The 23741-nt window shown below is 36.1% G+C and overlaps 1 protein-coding gene across 4 annotated transcripts in view; it reads right to left on the bottom strand.

Annotated features, from left to right (window-relative positions):
- The window catches only part of HMGCLL1 (3-hydroxymethyl-3-methylglutaryl-CoA lyase like 1), an 82009-nt gene that overhangs the window by 14682 nt on the left and 43586 nt on the right, over positions 1–23741 (bottom strand). For all 4 annotated transcript variants that reach the window (XM_033055898.1, XM_033055901.1, XM_033055900.2 and 1 more), the window contains exons 6-7: positions 21554–21617; positions 17028–17216 (exon numbers count right to left, since the gene is read on the bottom strand). In XM_033055898.1, the coding sequence (XP_032911789.1) occupies positions 17028–17216; positions 21554–21617 (253 nt within the window). The remainder of the gene's footprint in view (positions 1–17027; positions 17217–21553; positions 21618–23741) is intronic.

Below are 23741 nucleotides of genomic sequence, written 5' to 3'. Positions count from 1 at the left end.
ATCTGGTTCTTCAGAAAACATTCATAGATGTTTAGGGGGAATCAATTCCATTCAACGTGAGACTGATTTTGAGATTTTGGAATGCTAATAAAAATCCTATGCCATAACACAATTAATGAAGCAGATGTTCACAAATCACTATTCTTATTTCCTATGCAGGGTTATTGTGCTCCTTTTAGGAATATGTGCACTCTTTTATTTAAAAACACTAGGGTTTGCTGGTATGGGGCTGTGCTCAACTCAAGCTCTGCTTTGCTAAGGACCACAAAGCTGCAGGGGGAGCAGGAGGCGTGCCAAGGTCTTGTTGGAACCCATGAAGATGCAATGATCATCAAAACAGTAAGCGACTTTCCAGTCTCCCTTCCTTCCCTCCCCAGGCAAGTCAGGGCATTGCCAGATGCTGCTCAGACTCACAGTAAGTAGCTACTGCCCCGGATGCTCTTCAGCAGTTCTGCTCTCAAGCAAACCTGTGATGGTTTAACAATTTATCTGCTTACTACATGATGGAATAACCTGATCTATAAATGTGAGGTACATGTTCTATAGACAAAAGCTTGGACACAGCCAGATGACTAATGAAATAGGGAGGGCAGAGAAGATAATATTCTTAGGATCTGGAGGGAAAGGAGGAGCTAGACAGAAAAGGCAAAGGGGAGCTTTGGGGTAGGCTGGGATAGAACTGTCTAGTCCAGAGGTGCAAACAGCTGTGCCTTACATATCATCAGGTAACAAGGTTTTTCTCATATGCTACATGCCACTGTACGTGAATAAAAATAAACTGGAAAATAAACAGAGGGCTTTGAATGGACAGGGGAGAGAAATGATTACTTGACTCCATGGTAAACTTACTGATGGTACCTTTGGGAGAGGAAGATTTAGCTGGGACTGAACAAAGAATGTTTGGAGCTGCTGACTGTTAACGTCTAATGAAGAAAGAAAAAAAAATCCATTTACTTCCATGGATAGCTCACAGAGGATAAGCTGAGTAGACACATACCCACTAAAACAAAATGGTTGAATTATCATAATATGGGACATCAGCTGAGAATGAGTTGAATGAAGGACAGAACAGCTAAAAATCAATGTTTGAGATGCAGGCTGCAGATAATGCACTTGTCTGTGAGCCACAATTCTCTAAAGGGCAGAGGACTACTATGAAGAATCAGGGAAAGGCATTGATTTGAAAGGCCTAGAATTTGAAGTGGACATGGCAAATGTGGAACATCTGAATCTATCAATGAAAATGGCAAATCTGACCCAAGCATGCCAGTATTTGAAAAGATCCCTTTTTTCCTACATTCAGGAACCACATAATGAAGTTAATCTATCTTATGTACCCCTTTTACTGTATGTGTACCTTAGAAAGAAAGTACAAATTCTTTTGATCGTTTTTTTTTTGTCCTCACTAGCTTATCCCAACTCCCAACCCTTCTAGTTACTGAAAGACCAATTTGTGTTGAGTCATTTTTCAGCTTAGTCTGAGTGACCAAATTGTTCCTGTAGGTGTAATTTCTCTCACTTATAACCAGAACACTTGCAGCCTAATGCACTAAGTGGCAGTGGACACTACCTTGTATCAATGTGAGCAAACAAAAGAGATGGATGGCAGAAAACATCTATTGTTTTAAAATAAATTTGCAGCAATGACTGCATTTATGAAAACACAGGGAAAGTAGAGCAGAACTATTTTCATTCCACATTATTGTATATCAGTATCAGAGCATCTAAAGATTTTAAATGCCATCTGACTTCAATTCAGCCTGAGCCTCCATTCATTGTCACATTTTTTCAGATTATTTTAGAATGTACTATAACGATATGTAGAATTTTGAATCCTAGTTTGGTCTTTACATAATCCATAGTATATTTAGCATTTTATATTAATACACATAACAGATCCTTTGTACCTGGAATACATAATATATTTTTATAGCAGTTATTTTCTAATGCGAGAGATTCATCTTCTCATTTCTGAAGATAAATCTCACAACAGAAATGAACAATTGTGCATCCTACTCAAGCTGAACAGATATGTATCTCCATCCTTCATTATCACTCCATAGTAGATTTAGAGTCAGTCAAAAATAATTTGTACAGTTAATGCTGTTAAATAAAACCTGTACTTTTTATTCAGACTTAACTACTATTTCAAATCTCTCTTAACTATTTTCAGAACCCCCTGAATGAAACAATACTTCATTCTACTTTAGTATGTAGGATATATGGAAGTTCAGAAAGTCTGCTCACCAATATTCATTGACAAACCACACTCAGCATAAAGAAAAGTGGATTTCCAAGATGTATGGCACACTAACCTTAGAAAAAAAAACTCCTGGCATTTGTTACATCTTCTGGATTGCACAAGTGCACATCCATCTTCTCCCATATATGGAAAATAGGAACTGCATCCTCCATTCAAATGCTTTTAACTTATTTACAGCTAGACTGGAGACAATATTTATCATCACAAAGTATAAAGCCAAATGTCCATTTTCTTCAGGAGCACCAAAGATTAACAGATTAGAATGTTTTCCACATGTCCACTTTACTGTCAAGAGAATATTAAAGAAGTTTTCCAGCTTCCGCAGCTCAGCCAGATGTCAATGGATCCCACAGTGAAGCAAAATTGGCAGAGTAGCCTTCTCATGACCCCGGCATTGTTTTATCAAGGATCAGTTTAAAAGTATAAAGGGCCATTTCTTGCTGAGATCTGTAATGTTTTTCAGCCCTTTTCCCCTGCAATTACACAAAAGTGCTGACTTTGTTGAACTACTGATATGCAGTAGTATTTCTTATGACTTCTCTCACACTGTGCTGTAATTGCTGTTTATGTTGGCACAAGAAAAGTACCACGTCTTGTTTCCACTGTACATTTCCGGACTCTGGTTTCAGTAACATCAGTGTAGGATATTGTACTGGGCATATGTTTTGTTGTGTAAACATTAACTGGTAATTTACCCTGTCAATCTCCCCAGTATGGCTTCTAATTACCAGAGGTTGAGGGGCTTCAGATGGACATTTTACAAAATATTTACAACAGTTATCCTGCTGCTTTCTTTTTTTTTTCCTTTTCTTTCCTTAACTAGTATTTGTGTTTTGAAAATCATTGCAAGAGTTAAAAAACAACTCCATCAGATGCCATAAAACAAAAACCAAAACCAAATGTATTCATTATTTTCTAGAGTAACTAATTTCCTAATTAGTTAAGCAAAAATCATGGCAATATTACAGTACACAAGACAGTATCATAAAGTACCAGATATTTCTGTTTGCTTGCAATTTGATTATTCCCTTTATATTTTTTAACAAGGAAAAAAAATACTTCTATTGGCTTTTTTTTTTCCTTAAAATTCATTCTAACTAAATAGCCTGTGAACTTGCAAATGGCTGTGCACATCCTTATTTGATTCAAGACTCAGACAAATGTACTTAACAAATGGGACCACTATGGTCTTGTTGGAAAATCTACTGCAATGATTCAGAACCAAGGAACAATTTCCCTTTAAGAGCTATAGAATATATGTTTTAGTCATTCATCTGTAAAATTTCAAGGAAGTAGCACTTTATATTTTGTGCAAAAAACAGTGTCTTGAGTAGAATTCCAGGATGGGATTATACAGTAATAATAATTACAGTAACATGGGCAAAGAAGATGCAATGAAATAGGGCATTTTTGGCCACCCTAGACAGAGAGAATTTTTATTTCAAATAAAATTTTCATCACAATTTTCATCATAATACAATAAACCTATCTTAAAAAGTGTGATAGTTTCTCTTCTTCTACTGTTCCATTATAATTGGAACAACTTTACAATGTTCATCACATTACAGTACCTTAGCATGTTACACTGCCTCCCCTTCAAATACATGGACTAATTAAGTGGTAGCATTGAGGTGGGGTGTCACGAAATATAAAATGTCTTGAAAATATTTTTCTCCTATTCTGATGGAAGTTCCCTTTTATAAAAAGACATTTGTAATTGTCTATACAGTGTATCTGCCAGCACTAAAGCCAGAATACTTCTTTTGTTTAAAAGGACATTCAACTTAGCATCTTATATTTTGCTATAAATGCATGTTATATTGTTCTGCCAAGTCTACTTTTATTTTGTTTACTTGGTTTATTCTTTAGAGGAAAAAATACTCCATCAAGTTAAAAATTATTTCCTATTGTTGCAACTCTTAGTGCAAGCAAACTTTAACTGCTATGAACGTTGATTAGAGAAAAAAAAAATTCTTTCTGTAAGTGTTTACTTTTTGCATTTGAATGGACTCCGATAAGCAAATCACATCATTTGCCTCTGGCAATCTTACCACATATCATTTGCACTAAGCAACAAAGAAAAAAGTAAACAGGCAAACATGCAAGCTGGCAAAATTATAACATTACCATTCATTTATGTTTAAACATTATAAAAAAATTTATTTATGGGTGCCTGGTTGTTTCAACTCATAGAGCAATATTTCAAAAGGAAAAAAAAAAGATAAATTATAAATTATTTGACTCAGGAGACTGTTTCTGTGTTGCTTCTGCATAGCACAGAAAGAAAAAATTATTTTCATGCTTCAAGTATTACATCAGCTTTGGTTTCTGTCTTAACTGAAGAGTCATCTTCAACGTATTCCACTTATGCAAATGCTCACTTGCTCTCCCAAGCTACAAAGATCCACCCAACACTCATTTGGAGTGAGTTCAGAACTCCAGACTTCTGGTCAGAGTTCTCTACAGATTTTCTGCAGTTTAATTTACCTTAGAAAACACCCTAAGATCTTGTTTAAAGCCACTAGATACATCTCCGAATAGGAAGTAAGTCTCTCTCCATTGTTTGCCAGATGATAATAAAATTCCTTCTGAGGAGCTGTAAATATGCAAGCATGGCCTGTATTTTAGTTCCACCCCCTCAGCACAGCTGTCTGTAGAGTTGCCCAAAAAGGAAGGAAGCATCATCCTGTAAAATACACTTCCCTACAGGAGACCCTGAGATTTGTTATTTCCCAAGTCTATTCCAGCCATGGCAAACTCCTCTGATCCTTACTTAGGTCTGAAATTCAGGTTCCATGCAATGTCCTCTTTTTCAGGCAAAAATTAGAATACACACATTCACAAATAATGAAAGGTCATGAAAACTAATTTCCAAGAGGGAAGCATTGTAGTGATTCTGTCCTTTTTTTACAGTTGTTATTAAACTTCAAGAAAAACTACTTTAGGGTAAAAGGTGAGAGGAGTTATTCCCGTGAAGCAGAAAAATAAACATGTCTAAAAGCCATTTATTTTCTTCTAGCAGACATATACAGATTGAAGTTCTATATGACTATAGTGAGAACTTCTAAAAACAAGCCCGGCAACACTTATAGAAATTATTTCCTTCCAAAAAAGAATGTAAAGTAAATGAGGAATTAAATTCTGAAAAAAAAAAAAGGTTTTAAAAGTACTTAAAATAATTGTATCTTGACCAAACTTTTGTAATTTTGCTTTCACAATTCCTTTTAAAATCATGTTGAAATATTGTATTTTATTTCTGTCACTGTTCCACATACCTTTTTAGTGTCCAGAATATAAACTCAAATCCCCAAAGACATCAGCAGCACACTCAGAGCTGACCAGAACCTCTGAAATCTCATCTCCAGAGACATCCTTAGATGCCATTATGGAATGCCATTTGTGGAATGCCACAAATGCCACTAGGAATGACAGCAAAAATCTCTCTTTTGTGTGGCTAAAACACAGGAAGTTGTGCTCTTTTGTGGCTATATATATGACCAAAAACCGAAATGGCATCAGGACTGGAATTCAATCATCCACTGTGTGTAACTCTTGCACAATCCTTGGCACAGCTTTGCCCTGGGCAGACAGAGCTTCACCAAGCAATTTCTGGGCACAGCCTGGGAATTAGCATCCTTTAGGGACCATCCATAGCTGTCAGTCTGGATTTTTGGAGGGTAAGACTTTGGTTTTCAGGATGTAAGTTTTAAACAGCAATTGGCCATAGTGCCAGAGAAGCTAGGACATGCTGAGCATAGCAACCCTTTAAAGGACTTTAAAGCAACTATAGGAATGCAAACCCTATGAGACATACAACCTCATCTCTAAAACTACATGATATCTGAAGAGATAGAAACTGAGGAAGAAATGCATGTTGTGGCAAGGGTGCTGAGAAGGGAGAATGGGATGGGCTTGCAAGGATGGGTTCTGAGATGAGCCAGTTTTCTAGGATTGCATTTGTGAAAATCCCATTTTATTTGTTGTGGAAGTTGGAAGGTGTGGGAGAGACAAGCAAAACACCATAAAGCTAAAGAGGACAAATAACAATTGTGAAGAACTAGCTTGTCTTTCTGTGGATGAGAGAGTGCTAATGTAATGCTTATTAAGGGACAAGAAACAATCTTCAGACCAATGAAAAGTCTTTATTTTTGAGTCATCTAGATAATCAAGACTTTCAATTTTAGGAATTGAATCAAACACTGTTGTAAAATAACAGTTATCAGTTCAATTTCTGATGGCTACAGGCAGTCATCTCATTAAACCTACAGCCAGTCACTATGAATCATGCAAAAACCCACCCCAAAATACTACTTTTTATGCATGCAATCTGAGGCACAATAGAAATATGCAAGGGGAATTTGACACCAGTGTGCCCTCACCATACATTTTATGCATGCTAAAGATCAGTGATTTCAAAATTTTAGCACTGTATTTTCACAGCTTCTAAAAGTACTAAATATTTATTTTAAATGTGGCTTAGCATTTCGAAAACTATTTTATACTAATTTGTTCTATAAACACCTGAAACCCTTTTTTTTCTTTTTTTAAAGCCTTCTTACATTTCCAGCATTTGGAAGTAATTTGTTTCTAGTCCAAAAAAATGAATGTCTGTCTATAACAAAAAGAGCTGGATTGCTGCCCAATCCACTTCAGAACTGGATGATGCTGACTCTTAGCCATTTAAATAGTCAAGTTAAGCAAGACACAGTTGGGATGATAAAAGGAGGTCTGTAAAGAAACTATTGCTCTGGCTATGTGGACTTAAAACTATCAAACAATGACTAGGAAAATAGCGAAAGAGAAAAAAAAATTAACATAAGTACCAGGGAAAACATTCTGGTGAGATGAATGCAGAAGCACAGGATCTGTTCACATCATTCTTTCCTCTTGCCAGTGAGCTGCCAGCAGGATATTTACTTTGCTTAAGCACTGACAGAGGCAAAGAATGGCAAAAAGGCATTACAAAGGACAGCAAAGTGAAGGGGATGTCGACACTAACAGGCTGTGTAGAGTATTATCCTAAAAAGCAACTATAATCTGCTAATTTTTTATCTAAATTCTATGCTATTTTGTGTGAGCGTTGTTTGCAAGCACTATGTGCAAGCTTCTTACAAAGATGCAGAAGAACAGAATCTGATGAAGACCAGAGAACTATTTAAAGTAAATTCTCTGAGTCTGCTTATTTTTGCATAGGAAGAAGTGCATTCACAAAAGGACAAAGATTCACAGCAATGAAAACAATACTAGAAATGTGTTTCAGGTACTGATCAATGAAATCAGTATGACCTTAATGGCTTTCGATTTAATGAATCAGAAAATTATCATGAAACTTAAATTGGAATGCACCACTTCCGATTTTATTTGCATAGTTGCTGCAATGGTTTTCCATTCATATTCCATTTAGACATAGAGTGATAAGTATGTATTAATTTGCAGAGATATAAAGAAAGATGCCTAGATTTGCATGTGAAAATCAGATGTTTAAAAATCTTTTAGAAGATAGTTGAGGTTTTACTGTAAGCTGAAGTAAAGTCATGTCTACTATTCCAAGTCAGTTCCAAATTACTGAGTAATTTGAAAATGAGAATAATCTATACCTGATGAAGGCTCTCTTTTTTTAGCACCTTGAAACAGACTTAGACTTGAGGTTTGTTGGTTCAGTAACTAGGTCTAAAAGCTTCTGAAATCCAATCAGCATATATTATAGGCAGCTAAAACAATGTATATTTCTATCATTCATTAATCCTTTATAGTATGCTAAGTTTCATTTCAAATAAAAACCAACACCACACATACAGGCTACCTATCGGTATATGCATGTAAACAAATCTTTGCCTCAGAAATTCTCACTGCTATTTCAATGCACAATAACAAATACATTCCCCTTCCTATCCTAAAATGTTCAAACTCTGAAACAAAGTCTACCATTTATTTTTGTTCCAAATTAAACTGTAACAGTTGTAATAATAGAAATGAGTATTTTATTTGTGGACTCTCAGACCATTAAGTTTTTCTGAAGCATAAGGATAGAGGTAAAAAACTTACAGGTCCTCAGAAATTACGTACTGTGCATATTCTGCAAAAAGCAGCAGAAATCAATAAAAATACAGTTGCTAATTCTTTTGTACTGATCTGAGAAAAGAACAGGAGTGATGTGGCCTGTTCATTTGTTTAAGTCCTTATTTTGCTGATATTACAGGCAAAAACATAAAACCAGTACCAAAAAAAAAAAAAAAATCTGCCAGATTTTAAGCATGAATGCCTAATTTTTCATTTTCTTCCCATAGATAGGTTTGATTTATCCATTTGTGCAGTATGTTTTTTCACTTACAATAGTAACTAGCTGACTGCTCACAGTAGTAATATTATTTGATCAAATACAAGTTTTTAATTTTTGATACTTTCTCAAAGTAGACACCCTCTTTTTTAAGTTTTATTCAGAGGAAGAAAATGAGTACTTTGCAGCCTCCTACCTTTGAATAATTAATCTGCCATTTCCCCCCTAACTTATCTGCTTTCAAATTGAGTCTTATTCACCTGTCTTTAGCTTTCAATCTCAAACAATTCTACTCATGTGCTTTCCTAATATGACACACTTGTCTCCAAAATCTGCTTTTTAATTGTTATCTTTAGCTAAGTGCTATGTCATTTCCACATGGAAGAGGGAATAAAAGGAAACAGCAAATTGATGTTTTCTAAATAATTTTATTTTACTGCCAACATTTTGCCTAGCTTGCTAACAAATAATTCAAAAGTACTGATTCAAACCCAGAAAATACCTACTAAGTGCCCAGGATCATTTAATTCTCAGAAAAATCCAAAAGAAGAAATTTAGGAATACCCTTATTTAAAAGAACAGACATGCTTTAATAAAGTTTCTTGCTTTACCTAAAATTTTATGTATTCCCATTCTCTTATGTTTGATCTCAAGTATTTTCTTTTGCATGTTTTAGAATATTACACAGATTTCCACTTACAGATTGTACTAGCTATCCTGTTTCTCACAATGGAAATCTAAAATTTGAAAAAAATTAATTTTCACTAGTTAGAACAATTGCCCTTACCATGAGCATTACAGTATTGCAAATTATTCATTTAAGCAGAAAAACCCACAAGCCAATATATCCACAAGTCTGCTGATGGGTGTTTTCCAGCTTAAAGAGCTTCCGTTTCATAATTCCATTTGTTTCCTGCCATTTAGCCAACTTTCCACTTACTACAAGCCTCCACACCTTAATATGAACTTCCAGTGCAGAACACTTTAAATTTTCTATGGCCATTGTACATCCTTTGTCTTCTTTGGCAGTGATTGCCTCAAAGAATTCCAGCAAAATACCAAAGCATGACCAGCCCTTCCTGAATTCTGTACAGCTAGTCTCAGTCAAGTTGCATTTTTTTGCAATTTTTCCGTATCTGAACCTTGAAATTAGTTTCTGGAGATCTCTGTTAATTCTTCTGCAGTTTCCTGGCATATATTTGTAAACAGCAGAGGAAAGGAAACTTGTGAGGTCTGTTTAAGTCTTTCCATTTCTATGCTTTCCTCAAAACAGGAATAAAAACATATTAAAATTTTTTTCAATATCCCCAAATATATACATTCTTCATATGGCAAATCTCTCCTACGCTCACATTGGGCTTCATAACATCTTCAGAGTGCCAGGGTGTGTAGGATCCAAGAAATGGAAGGTTATGTGGCTCAGATAATTTGATTAGGCATATATGTATTTTGATAATTTTATCTTAGCTTTTTTAATCTAAAAAGTACATTCTACACAAAACTTGAAATCTATTCTGTTTTTAAATTTCAATTTCAAAACTTAAGTTTTAAACCTTGATAAAAACTATCTGCACTTGTCTGAAGATCTTCCTCTGGTTTTTTTCTAGCACTTCACAAGGTGAAAGAGATAAGTCTTATTTCTCTTTCACAAATAAAAAATAAAAAAATAATAAAAAAGAAAAAAAGTAAAAGCCATGAGTACAGTGACATGTCAAATTAGGAAAGGACAAGCCAAGATGTATGTTATGGTTTCTATCTCCTGTACCTCCTTAATTCCATACAGTACCTCACTATTAGCTCAGAAAAATAGTCTGTAAGACAGTGTTGAAATTTTAACTGAACTGTCATGATTACATTTTGCTCTGTTAAAATGTAGTTCAGATATAAATAATTTAATTGCCAGCTACTGAGCGTCCCAGCACACTGCTGAAAAAGCCTAAAATACCAGTATCATTTAATGCATTATTGAAGGAAGAATTTTGGCAGGTCAATACAAGTTCATTTTGTTAGTTACTACAGAACTCCCCAAAATCAGTACTTTTTGATGTGTGTAGCAACAGACAAATCTGGGGGTACTGGCTTCCTCAGCTAAAAAGTACATATTTGCTGTTATAGAAGAAATTCCTAGCACAATGAGTACATGCAAGGCTTCACACTTCTTCACAGTTACTTATCTATCTTCTCTGCCTAAAACAGAAGTGTCAATTCATTGTACTCACTATACCTCTGGGTGACTGTGCTTTTCAGGGAAATAAAAAGGCAGTGTTGCTTACAAATTAAGAATGATAAAGTATTGTTTTGGGGTTTTTTTCCTTTCTTGATCAGTATTTAAAACTTGTGAAAACTAAAGGTATTGTGCTTATTATTTTTTACAACACAATTTCATAAAACGACTTGAAAATCATCCTGTCATTTTTTATATCAAGAGATCAACTGGTAATTGTATACGTTTGTATGTATAATTCAGTAAAAAGGTAATAAATCACCAACAGAAACCCTGAAACAACTTATCTGGAACTACTATACACATACATTTTTTCTCATTCAGCCTTCCACCACTTCTATCCATATCTTCATGCCATTTTACCATTATTTTATTTTATCACTCCTCTATTCTATTCAGTTACCTAACTTGCTTGGCTTCTAGCTGCAACATCTAGTCATTCACTGGGATAAGCTGGGATGAGTCCTCATCCTAGTAGATCTCTACTAAAATATGCCAGACAAATCCAAGGTGAACGAACTGACTGCAGGATATAAATGTTAAGTGAATTTTCTAGTACAGAAGTTCTTACATATGATGTATTCATTTGGAAATTTATCACTATTGGCATTACAGGTATATTCTTTTATGTCAGTCACAGAAATGCAGATCTGAAAACCTAAGAGGAAAATATCAGCGAATGTACAGTAATTTCACAACTATAGGGTGCACTAGATTATAAGGCGCACCTCTGGGAGTCGGCAAATTTCACAACTTTGTACATTATACAAGGCACACCGGACTATAAGGTGCACTTTGTTTTTGCAGTGAGGATCCACACCCCGTGCAACAAAGTAATGAAATAGTAACAGAATCCTGCGATCGCGGGGTTTACTGGCTTGGTTCGGGGTTGGGCGGGCTCAACGCCACTCAGGGCTGCCGCTGGTGCCGGCCACCCGAACCTCATAGCAGTGCCAGGCACCCGAGCTGTGCCGCATTGCCGGAAGCCTGTTCCGCCCTGCGTTGCCGGGCAACTCTGCCGCTCAGTGGTGCCGAGCGCCCGCGCCGTCCTGCAGTGTTGGGAGCCCGCACTGCGATGCTGGGAGCCCGAACCACTTGGCGGCGCCGTGGCACTACCGACTTCCCCCACGGCTCTCCTGGCTCGCACTTCCAGGTTGGTAAATTTCGCAACTTTGTACATTATATAAGGCACACCGGACTATAAGGCTCACTTCCACCAAAATTTTAGTCAAAAGGGTGCGCCTTATAGTCGTGAAATTACTGTAATCTGGCACCTGAGAGAGACGTTTAAGGGCTGTCAGATACCAACACCAATTTCTCAGACTTTCTTGAGTATTGTTTTTACCAAAAGAGTTGCAAGCATAGAACTGTTAGGGTTTTGTGTACCCACAGACACCAGGAAATACTTTCTGAATTTAACTGAGTAGGAGTATCTTTCCTCTGCAAGACAAAGCCTCCAGCTGAGCTCTAAGATCAAAACACATGAGACCTGCCAACTCCCAGCACCCACTACACTGCCTGCCATTAAAAGCCATCCATAAAGCTCAAGTCTTTGGTTGCCAGTCCCTTCTCCAAAGACTCGACTGTCCTAAAAAGCAGCAAGGGCAGACTAAACCATACTAGAAGGCAAGCGAGGAGCCCAGAGTCCCAGTCAGGTAGGCAGTGGTGGCAACATCACCATAAAAACAAAGCCAAAGAAGTTGAGTCAGAGATTCAAGATAGGAATCAGGTCTGGACACAATAACCAGGATCAGACAAGATCAGTCAGGTCTGAGGATAAGCCAGTAAGTCAAGCCAGCAGGTGAGGATGACAATGGGAATCAGGGAGGTACAAGATGGCACAAAAGCAATTGCAATGCTGCAGCAGAGTAGCTCAGGCAAGGGCTAAGCACTAGAGCTTCAGGTTTAAAGCCACTGTCAGATGAAGGAGAGGGAGTCTGCACTGAGGATCCTTAGCAGCAAGCCGCTCCTGGACAAGAGATCTCACCAGCAAACTGGCCTCTAACCTGCACCTGAAACAGGCCATGACAGCTTGTGACTTCAAGCAAGCTCAACAGCTGCAAAAAACAAATCCTGTATTTGGGGAAAAAAAAAAAAAAAAAGAAAAAAAAAAGAAAAAAAAAAAGACAAGATGGACAGCTACATGTTACATGTTTTGGGTGGAAAATTCATCTCATCTAATGTTTTGCATGGAAGTTAATGTAAATCACAGAGAGAATTTTAAACAGTTTTTTCAGTTGCTTAACTTAGGCTCTACCATTCTACCATTTCATGCTGGCTGTTTTGAACTCTATTCCTGCTGAAAAATGATCCTTGTAAATTAATAAACCACGAACTTTAGCACCTATGTTCAGATTCCTCTCCTGCCTCTGGCAGTTAAAACAACCAGGCCAATACTGAGTGCCTTTGAGTGAACCTAGATTTTACTATGTAAGCAAACTGGATGCACAAAAATATGCAGTTTAATTAGGGTCTTCAGCATACACCAAAAGGTTAGAATAAATTTAGTTAAGTAATGCAGGGAAGAGATCAGCAGTCAGCCATTCTTATTTGGATTTACTTTTCTCTTAAGTCTATTTCATCTTTAAAATTAAAGGATCTTAAAAAAATTCCTAAAATATTAATAAACATTTTAAGCTCTCTAAAAGGGGATATATCATAAGGTTTGAAAAAAAAACCTGTACTCTCAAATCTGGATTCTGCAGTCTGAACCTTGAAAGTTTAATTAAATGCTTGCTAAATTCTATTTCTGGCATTAAAGTGGGGATTTTACTTCAAAATTCCTATTTTTTGGAAAAAGAAAGAACTAATAAAATGAAGTTCCATTTGGCATGTAATCAATCTAATTCATCTTATTGTGTCCAATAAGTTGAACATAATTACACAAGGTGGAAAAAATCCTTGGTCTTTCTAAGTCATTAGAGTTGTACACTTGTTTTCTTTAAGTTAGAATTTGATCCTCACAGTGTAGGGATGAGTTCATTTTAATGAATTAGGATAGCAATTTGAGTTTGATAAAATTCTATGGGACTATCATGTGATTGTTTCCTTTATTCAGGTATCACAGCCAGACAAATATCCTCTTTGCCTCTTAGCATACTCTTTCTCAGGTTTGAATACATGTTATAAAGATAGACAAATCTATTTCTGGCAACTATGCAAGCTTTACAGGAAAACAGTTCTTTATCACTTCCAACAAACACTTTCTCTTCCATTCCCATTCTGTACACCCAATGGGAGTCAAATCTCCTTAGATAAATGGCATACCTTACCAGGGCCTCTCCAGAAAGAAGTTTCCTGACCCATCTTTTTACCCTTCCTTGGAGGTCTGTAACAGTTTCCTATAAATGTTTTACTATTTCTGTTAGCTACACTATGTGTTTGTCACATCAGCTAACCCACACATGTAATTTTACTCAAAACACCATAACCTCTAACTAGATCTCCACATCATTTCTCATCTTCTGAATCGTCTCTTTAGTAAATTCTATACTCTGGTAGTTTTATATTACACCATGTAACCAAGAGCCAGTCATGTTTCTACTTTAAATGTTTACTGGTTTGTTTTGAAGCATCATTTCATGTTCCTCACCTTTTTACACATTCTTTTCCTATTTTCTTTTCATAAAATAAAGTGAATTTCCTTTCTATCTGTATTATTTGCTTCAGCAATGCAAAAAATTACTTATGCTTTAAAAGTTGGCTAATCTCTCTCCCATCTTTCACTACCTATCCTTTTGCTAAAACAACACATATAAAACTGAATACTAAAACTGCAAGACTACTGCCCTGCTAATTTCTTATACAGATACGGCCTGTCAGTTCTAGATGACTTTGGATCAGCCCCAAACGAAAGAAAATATTCTGGGTAGCATAATCCTGCATGAAACAATGTGATCTGTATAAAAAATCACTTACTGAATCACCAGCAACTCTTTCCACTCCTAGGAGATCTCCCATCGAAGCAATGCCTGAATTAGTGCAGAGTGATTTGTGGCTTTCCAGCTGCCATTCATTAATTCTTAGGAAATACAATATACAATACAACAGTACTCAGACTGGGGTTGTTCAGTGATGTCTTAGGAAGAGTGCAATTTGTCTGCTGAATGTTCTTTAAACTTGGTTTCAAACAATAACTGTAGCCTATTAGTTCTATGACCCCCCAAACACATTTCACTCTTGCTGAAATATTGTGTCGGTCATGCAGACCCATAAAGGGGGAAGGGAAAGGAATTGTGTCTGAGAAGAGTTTGGTTTAGGAAACAGCAGCTGAGTTGAAGACAAGGAGTTTTATTCCAGTGCTCTGCCACTCCTGTATCTTTGGCAGAAAGGAAAGCAAGAAAGGCAAGCCTGACAGCAAGGACTAAAAGTGACCTGGGCACTCTGATCCAGTGACTTTAGCACTTGATCCAGTGACTTTAGCACTTTAGCACGCAGCCGACCTGCAACTTAGAAGGAGTCCTTGTTTTAGAAGGAGTATTGTTTAGAAGGAGTTATAATTCACTGATAGCTGCCTTGGGCTTTTGACCAGAGACAAGAGAGGATGTTATAAAGTGCAGGATCTGTTTGAGCATCCAAAAGCCTGGGGACCTTCTTTCACATGAGCCAAGGAGCTGCTTGCACAAAGCCAGTCAGAGAGACTGTGTAATGCCTGCTTCATCAAGGACTTTTGGCAAACTCTATGACAAGTTCAGCTCAGCCAAAACCACTTCACCTTTAGACATGTACTGTGGGAGACCTTGACAACACAGGGAAGTTTGGTAGGTCTCAGGCACCCCTGCCTTCCCAGAAATCTGAGAAGGTTGCATAGGAACTTCTTTTTAAGTCTTTTGCTCTCTTGAATTTGTATGTTAATTATCCTAAACTGTACATTACATACCTAAGAGGTTGGTTTTTTTAACTTTAGCTCTTACAGAGTTTGTTTAAGAACTAAGTAAAAAGATAGGAGAGGGAGGTAAACATGAGACAAGAATCACAACAAATGTTGGAGTTAACAAAACATAGCCATTGTTCAGTGTTTAGTAGGCACCATGACAGCAATTACTTTAAGGAAGGATTTGAAAAACAATGCTTCAAGTATTTTTATGGTCAACTCCTCCCATGCTCAGGGGTTTTCATGCTTTTAGCTATTGCAACTGAAGCTAACTGTGAAATTAGCAACTTATTTATCCCATGGCACATACACACACATTTGCAACATTGAAAATGAGTAAAGAGGAATAGTGAATGCTGTGAGTAAAAGTCAGAACCTTTCTTACAGATGTTGTCATTCCCTATTGAATTGAATACTTGTGGGTACCCATATTGAAACTTTTCTTGCTCCTTCTTGTGGTGTATACCACTAATACTGTTAAGTGTATCTAAATAACATCATATGAGCTCTGCCAAAATAGCAAATCAGACAAAGAAAACTTTGACCTTCAAAATGACTGCCTGAATTGCAAAGAAAGAGAAGACTCCATTAAGTATAACACAACAATAAAGGCCTACAGTTTGCAAATAGCTTTTGATTCTGTAACACTTAGTAAAAGTAGGTCACCTTAGGAAGGCATATGCATATTAAGATACTCCTCAGGATTGCATCTTTACAAAAACTACATTAGAACTTGTAGTCTTTTTTCTGCATTGTGTCCTATTCTGAAAAATGTATCAACATAATGGATTAACTCTGATTATTTAGGCACAGATTTGAAAGCTGATTAAATAAGATATAAAGTTCCTGCTAATCTTACTTGGAAGACATAACTGATAAACAAAAAAGAATAATGAAGGTACATGAATAGTGATGAAATTATCTATTCTGTGTATATAACTACCAATATTTTAGATTTATCCATCTGAAATCAAGATGTAATTATGCATTATTCCATTTTATTTTTAGACACATCTATAAAGTAGAAATCTTAGTTTAGTGGAAAACAAACATACAGCTGTTCCTAAGAAAACTGGAATCGGAGAGATAAAAAAAAAAATTAAGGTCCCTCCTTCATCTAATGTCAACGAAATGTAATAATCATCACTGTTTCTTAGTGACTTTATATGGAATTGAAGGTAATTAATAGATAAGGTTTGATATTTCCTGGTAGAAACAACAGCAATAATACCAGTAGACAATCTGATGTATGAGCAATACTTCCCTAAAGTTTAATGAGTGTCTTTTTGCTATTCTAATGATTTTTCTAATGGTAGGATTTTTTAAAATTGCACATTGAATTAAAATAAAAACACTATTATTGTATACATAAAACGAGAAACCAAGTCACCTGTATGGCTGTGAGGATATTGGCTAACGCCTGGCCATACGTGTCATGACAGTGAACAGCAAGAGCACTCAAAGGAATTTCTTTCATAACAGCTTCAAGCATTTTTTTCATACTTCCAGGTGTCCCCACACCAATTGTATCTCCCAGCGAGATTTCATAACAGCCCATACTGTACAGCCGTTTCGATATCTGATTAAAAACAGAAAAACACCAAGAGGTCAAGATGAAAGAGCATAAAATAGGGTCAAGAACATATATTATAAAGGACATACTTCTGTACAGGTTTTAGGTTTTGACCTACTGAGGCGGATCTATTTATCAGACACCGAATATTCATTCTTGAAAACTGCCTTTGAAGAAGATCCCACAGATCCTCTTTTTAAAATTATAGTTCTGCTACATTCTGTATGTGGAATAGCTAACCAAGTCAAATCCATGAAAAACTTGCTTTCTGACTCTCCCACAGAAACCAAATGAGCAAAATTGTAACATTATGAATTAAGTTTCTGTCAAGCCCTTTCCTAACATTTTCTTCTCTCTGGAGACTTCCCAGCTGTTTGGTTTTCTCCATGTACTTTTCAGCTTACAAGTTGAGCAGGGTAAAGATCTCTCCTTCTGTTTGCGTATTACATGAAGCCAACAGAGATAATAAATAATTAACAAAAAGTCTCATTTTTCTTTCTCTTGGCACTTAAAAAATCAATGAAAACTGAAATTTTAACATGCTGCAGTCAACATTAATTTTACTTGCTTTTCATGAAATCAAACATTAAAATACTCACAAAGGAAAACTGAAACTTAATTAACATTCTAGTCCTTAAGTTTTTAAAATTTTCTTAATATCAACCAAACTATATATAAATAGGTCTTACTTACGTAAGCAGAGCCCTAAGTATTTCTGGAATTATGTCTTTGAGGAGTTATTTGCATGATTGAAAACTGAGGTCTGGCTCCATAATTTTTGTATGGAGAGAAACATATTCAGAGGCACAAAATCATATTTTCAGTGAAAATACTGCTTCAAGAATTGAAGTAGGATCTTTCCATCTTATTTTTGCTGGATTCATTTGGAAAGATTCCACCTTATTTTCAACTGCTCAATATGTTTGTCCCCTTTAGGATTCCACACTGTGTTTGAAAGATCCCAAGAGACCACTCCACTGGAACAGAATCCCAACTAGAAACTAACTGGTTAGAAATGAAAAAACACAACCCTCTTCCAAAAAGACATCTTAAGCCACACTGCAGTCTTCTGTTAAAACAATTCCAGGACTTCATCAGTGGGATTGCTGTGAGTATGTCTGAGGAAGTGGACGAAGTGCTGCACCAGCAGTCTCAGAAGTACTGGATTAATATTGCTGTTCACTTAATTTAAAGAACAGCTGAAAAAGAACTTCAAATAGCCTGAACCATCCTGTTTAAGGCTTGGAGGTGCTATGGCTATTGCAAATGTGGTAAAACTGTGCTTTAAAGTCAGTTCATATACACATAAATTCAACATATGTTTTAAGAAAGGGACATTCACCAGAATGCAAAAGGGATTCATCTCACAGCATATTTTTATATCATCAACACATGGCAGAGACTTTAACTAGACTACTGTTGTAAGAAAAAAAAAGGATCATCTGCAGTTAGTGGTGGATTACATTCAGTTAAACACCAAACCTTAGTGTTTCTTTAAGATCAGGGCAAAGAAATGTACTGCATTTCCACCCTGTTCTTTTTAATCCATGATTCAAAGTTTTTCCAGATGGGTATTTTAGTTATAATTTTAGTATAAACTGCTAGAAATCATATTCATGCATTCACTTCTTTTTCATGCTCAGTCCTTAGGTCTTTCCTTAGCTTCCTGCAGAGTTCTGAAAGATCGAAGAAGAGGGTGAAACTATTAAAAAGCTGAGCATCATCACTGATTCATCATGATCTAAACTCAAAGTGATCCTTAAAAAGAGATACATATATTTAATTTCAAGAAGAATAAGCATGCCTGCAAGTTGAATGGGAGTTTTTCGTACTGAATTTTCTATTCTACCATAGTAAAAGGAAGCTTGTTAGTTTTGTAAGTTTTCAAGAGTCTGGGAGAAGAGGACACCATTTTCTCTCTGTAATCAGGATGTGATTATGAGTTTGCAGCTTCATTGATTGAACAGGGCTGTGTTCTGCACCCCTGAGCAGTTTTGCTCAGTGCATGAATCTTGTGCTACTCCCCTGGGGAATACTGACTCGACACCAAGCATTGATCAAAATGGGAACTAGTGAACCAGCACTGCAACCTCTTAGGCATGTGAAACAGTCCTACTCCTGGAAATAATATCTGAAACTATACTCTTATATAGAATACAAAAGCTGATAATCCTGTTATAGATTATTTTAAGCAACTAACAATCTAAAAAACCTGCAGTTCTTGTGCTGTAAGGGAAACTTTAATGATCCAACAATATTACAGCAAGAGAAGGTACATTTTCTATAGTTGATCAGAATGTGTCCTGAATAATATTTAATTTAATGAATTCACTGCTTTAGGTTGAAAGGAAGCTAAGGAAAGAAATAAGCAGACAGAAAACAGCCAAGCATATGATGAACTTACATGTTGTACATGTAAGACGTTATACAGTGTTTCCAACAACTTCAAAACTTTATCTGCCCAAAGTTGAAATTCTCAAACCACAAAATGATAAATGGTTAAGCAGTGACTTCCTTTCAAGAATCAGCAGAATAATAAGACTAAGCAGTTTATTTTAGGATATGAAAACTTGGTTTGTTTGTTTTAAATAAACAAACAAATACATGTGACCGATTCCAGAAGTCTGAAGGCTTCTGAATTTTGCACTCACTAGGTAACTGTGTAAAGCAGTTATGTATGTAGTATGCCAGAAATTAATGTTGTCTGCAGCAAACTGTAATAATGCATGTAGTCTGAAAAAATTCACCTCTTCTAATTGCTTTTGTTTCAGTTAAAAAATCTTTTGCTTAAAACAAAAATAAAAATGGTCACTGTTACTGACTGCAGGAGAACCTGCCTAAACCTTTCAATCATAGCTGCTGACTGCAATACACAGTTAAGGCAGTCAAAATGTTCGCATCCCAAAAGACGATGACCAGAGCAGCAGCTTTCTGAAAGAGTTTAGCAACTCAGCCAGTAATTTTGATAATGCTGATTCTGTGCATGTATTTACATAAAATCCATCAGATGCCTCTATATATACAGCACTGCTTGCTGAATTAGGGATGGAATAAATAAATTTAATGCGATAGCTTTTATTCATGAATACATACACAGTGGCATACAGGTATGCAAGAAGACACTTATTAGGATAAAGACAGAAAATAAAATAGCTGTGTGAGTATAAGTTTGCAGGTCTGGAACATTAAATAGCAATCCCACTGGCAAACTGAGATGGAGCTCTTCTGTGCAAAGAGTCAGTAAAAAACAAGCAACACATGGAAAGAAACCTGTTGGGGAACATGATAAGCAGTATGTCATCACTGTTCTAACTAAAGCTGTGTCATTTCTAACCTTCACTTCATATTAATGCAAATATATTTAGAAATACTGAGTACCTTCCAAATTAGGTTTTTGGGTTTTTTTTCTGCCAAAGAGTCTGTGTATGTGTGGATGCTCTGGGGGAAGTATTATCAAAAAAACTATCTGGAGTGTATACTAGAAGGACATGCAGAACAGGACCTGAAAACCACCCACACAGAACATAATGTATAAGACAAATGTTAACTAGCTCCTAGTGCTACAAATTAAAACATAATGGTTTGGATGTTCTGCTAGATCAATAAAAATAGGTGATTAAATGAAACAGAGAAGACAAGTCTGTCTCTAGGAAGGCCAGTATGTTCTGCTTTAAGTCTCTTAGAATTTTTACTCCACTTTGGTTTATTCCTGTCCATTTAAGCTTTGATGACCTCTTTGCCTTCCTGCAAAATTTTATGCTTGTGTTTTAGTAATTTCTCTTCAGGAATAAAGGCTGGACTGGGATATCTTCTTTTTTATTCTTTATTCTAAATGGGGAAAGGGGTCAGAGAGGAAAGCTGCAACTTATTCAATCATGGCACTACAGCAATTTAATAAATCATATTGGGGGTGAGTTTTGGTTCATGTGTCAATCACATGACCCTCACCAGAAGCACAATGACAACCCAGTGTGCTTATTCCAGCATAAAATGGATTTAAAAGCAAGAAGCTGTGCTGGAAACCGTCTTGTACAACACAGTCCACATATGTGCTTGATTCTATTTCCTTAAGTAATTTCTTACCTTCTTGCTAGACAAAAACAGTGCATAATATTTTTTCTCATGACTGATAACAATCAAAATATGTTGGTTTTTTTCTTCACATTTGACTATATATGTTAAAGTGAGGTTATGCACTAAGTTTTAGCTTAGCTAGGCTTTTTCCTTGTTTTCCTCAAATTTTATCTATTAAAGGTCTTTTTATAATTAAGTAGAGAAAATTACTTATAGTTTTAAATATATTTTTGATTTATTAAAAAGACAAGCCAGAAATTCAGTCTTACTTCTGCCACTTTATCTGGTACAACATTTCCTTCATATGGGCATCCCAAGGCACAGGACACATACCTGTAACAAAAAGAACACACAATATTCTGTTTTATATATGTATGTATTCATCCATGTTATATTTAAAAATATACTAAATGTAATTTTGAACATGCAAATCAGTAAATGTAGAATAAAGATTTGAATGAAAAACTAAAATTACATCAGATGAAAACAAGGTTTATCAATTTTCCTTTCAGACTACAGAACAGTAATGCACAGTTTTATCTATGCTCAATATATATCACGAATTGTAAAGGACTGGCAATTCAGTCAAGTTTACAATGTTGTAGGACACTTGGTTTTTCTGGGTATTTCCTTCTGAAGTTGCAAGAGTCAGCTAAAACTTTGCCCTCACAAGGTATTCAGAGGAAGATACCACTTTCTTTCTTGTACTACCTCCCCAAATCATAGTGAGCAACCATGGGCACAGACTACTTCTGACAAGCCCATCATCTCATCAGAACTGTAATGAGGACATAAGTCATCAGAACTGTGGTGAACGAGAAAGCTTTCACACTCCTCTATGTACTGGCATTTCTGTCCCAGTGCCCCAGAAGAGTCATAGCTCAATAGCAAGCTGTACTTTAGGTATGCCTTGGGACAAGAAGAAACTGAGAAGCCAAACTGTGTCCCTCAGCAGCTATTGGCCCCACAAAGAACAAAAAGTGAAAGCCACAGCAAAACGTCTTTTGTTCAGCCCTAATTCTCTATTAGCATAGAATTCAGTTTAAATTTCCTCTTTTTAATGACAATATGACAATTAAGAACCATGAAATTCTAATCAAACTTCTAATTGTTTATTTTAAATTGATCAGGAATATGATTAAACTAACCAGAAACATCCAGTTAAATCAAAAATGTGACTGCAAAAGGATTTACAACAGATTCAAAGGCCTGCAGAGCTCCAGTCCCAGTGGGAGATTGCTCAACTGCTTAATAGGAGAACAAGAGCCTTCATCGATCTCCCATCATTCCGTTTCGTTCAACACTGAAGGATATAATGTAAAATTATACACTGTATAATGCAAAAAGGATTGAACAGATGCCAGTTAGTATGTAGTCAAGGTCCGTGGGGTAAAGGATGCATTGTTTCTTTGCAGTTGAAGGAGAAACTGATTGATAGAATGTGAAATTAGGATCAGTAACAGGCAAAAACAAATTGCAGAAAAAGTCCATATTTTAATGCATAGAGCATATTCTATCCTTATATGAAGGCATGGTGCTGGCTCACTAGAAGTAACAGTAGGAATGAAGCAAGCCTTAAATCTAAAGAGAGCTTGATTAGCTCTGACAAAGAAATGGAAATGAATTTTGTTTCCACAAAAGTGGTTGGGTCCATTACATCCTGCTCATAATTTTAATCCAGATGCCTACTAGGCATGATTTCAATTATCTATATGTCATTATGAAAACCAGGTTTTTGAAACTTGGCCACAGAATTCATTAACTATCAGCCCCAATTTAGATGTCACTGCTTAAATTCCAAAATTCTGAATTTTCATATATACATTAAAGATAATAATGTAGCTACTGTTAATAGTTAAACACAGCCCTGATTTTCAGTGACACATGACTCATAAGCAATTCAGGATAATTTCCTTAATTTTTTTTATGCATACAGTTTTGCAAATGAAACTAAGCATGAAGAACTTCAGACACAAAGGATTGCTTTTTACATAATACTACAGTGCCTAGAGCTAGTGACTGAATACACCTATTGAAATTATTTTCATTATCAGCCACAGCACTTTTTACAAAGTGATTAAGAACGGTACTAAATACTAAGTAAATGCAAAACATACAGCACGTACGTGCATGTGGTCCCTTTACTTACATATCCTTACAGGTTCCTAATGGTTACATATGTCAGATCAAGAAGACATGCATTTGGTAGTGATAATGTGGCATGAATGACATCTGGAATAGAGTAGGGCAAACAAAAGTAAAAGCAGGCCAAAAGGTATCTAGAGAACAACAGAATACTCCCTGTGGTTCACACCAGAGAGCAGAAACTTGCCTGAGCTCACATAATTCAGCTGGGCCTGCTGGGGTATGAAAGTATGCGGTGACCTGAGAAATCTGCCTACTACAATACACAAATCTGTTTGAGATTATGAACTCTCTGCATACTTACACCATTGC

The sequence above is a fragment of the Catharus ustulatus genome, chromosome 3 (genome assembly GCF_009819885.2).
Source record: "Catharus ustulatus isolate bCatUst1 chromosome 3, bCatUst1.pri.v2, whole genome shotgun sequence".
NCBI lineage: Eukaryota > Metazoa > Chordata > Aves > Passeriformes > Turdidae > Catharus > Catharus ustulatus.
Note: the sequence above shows the minus strand (reverse complement) of the source record. Positions and strands in the feature narration are given on the sequence as shown.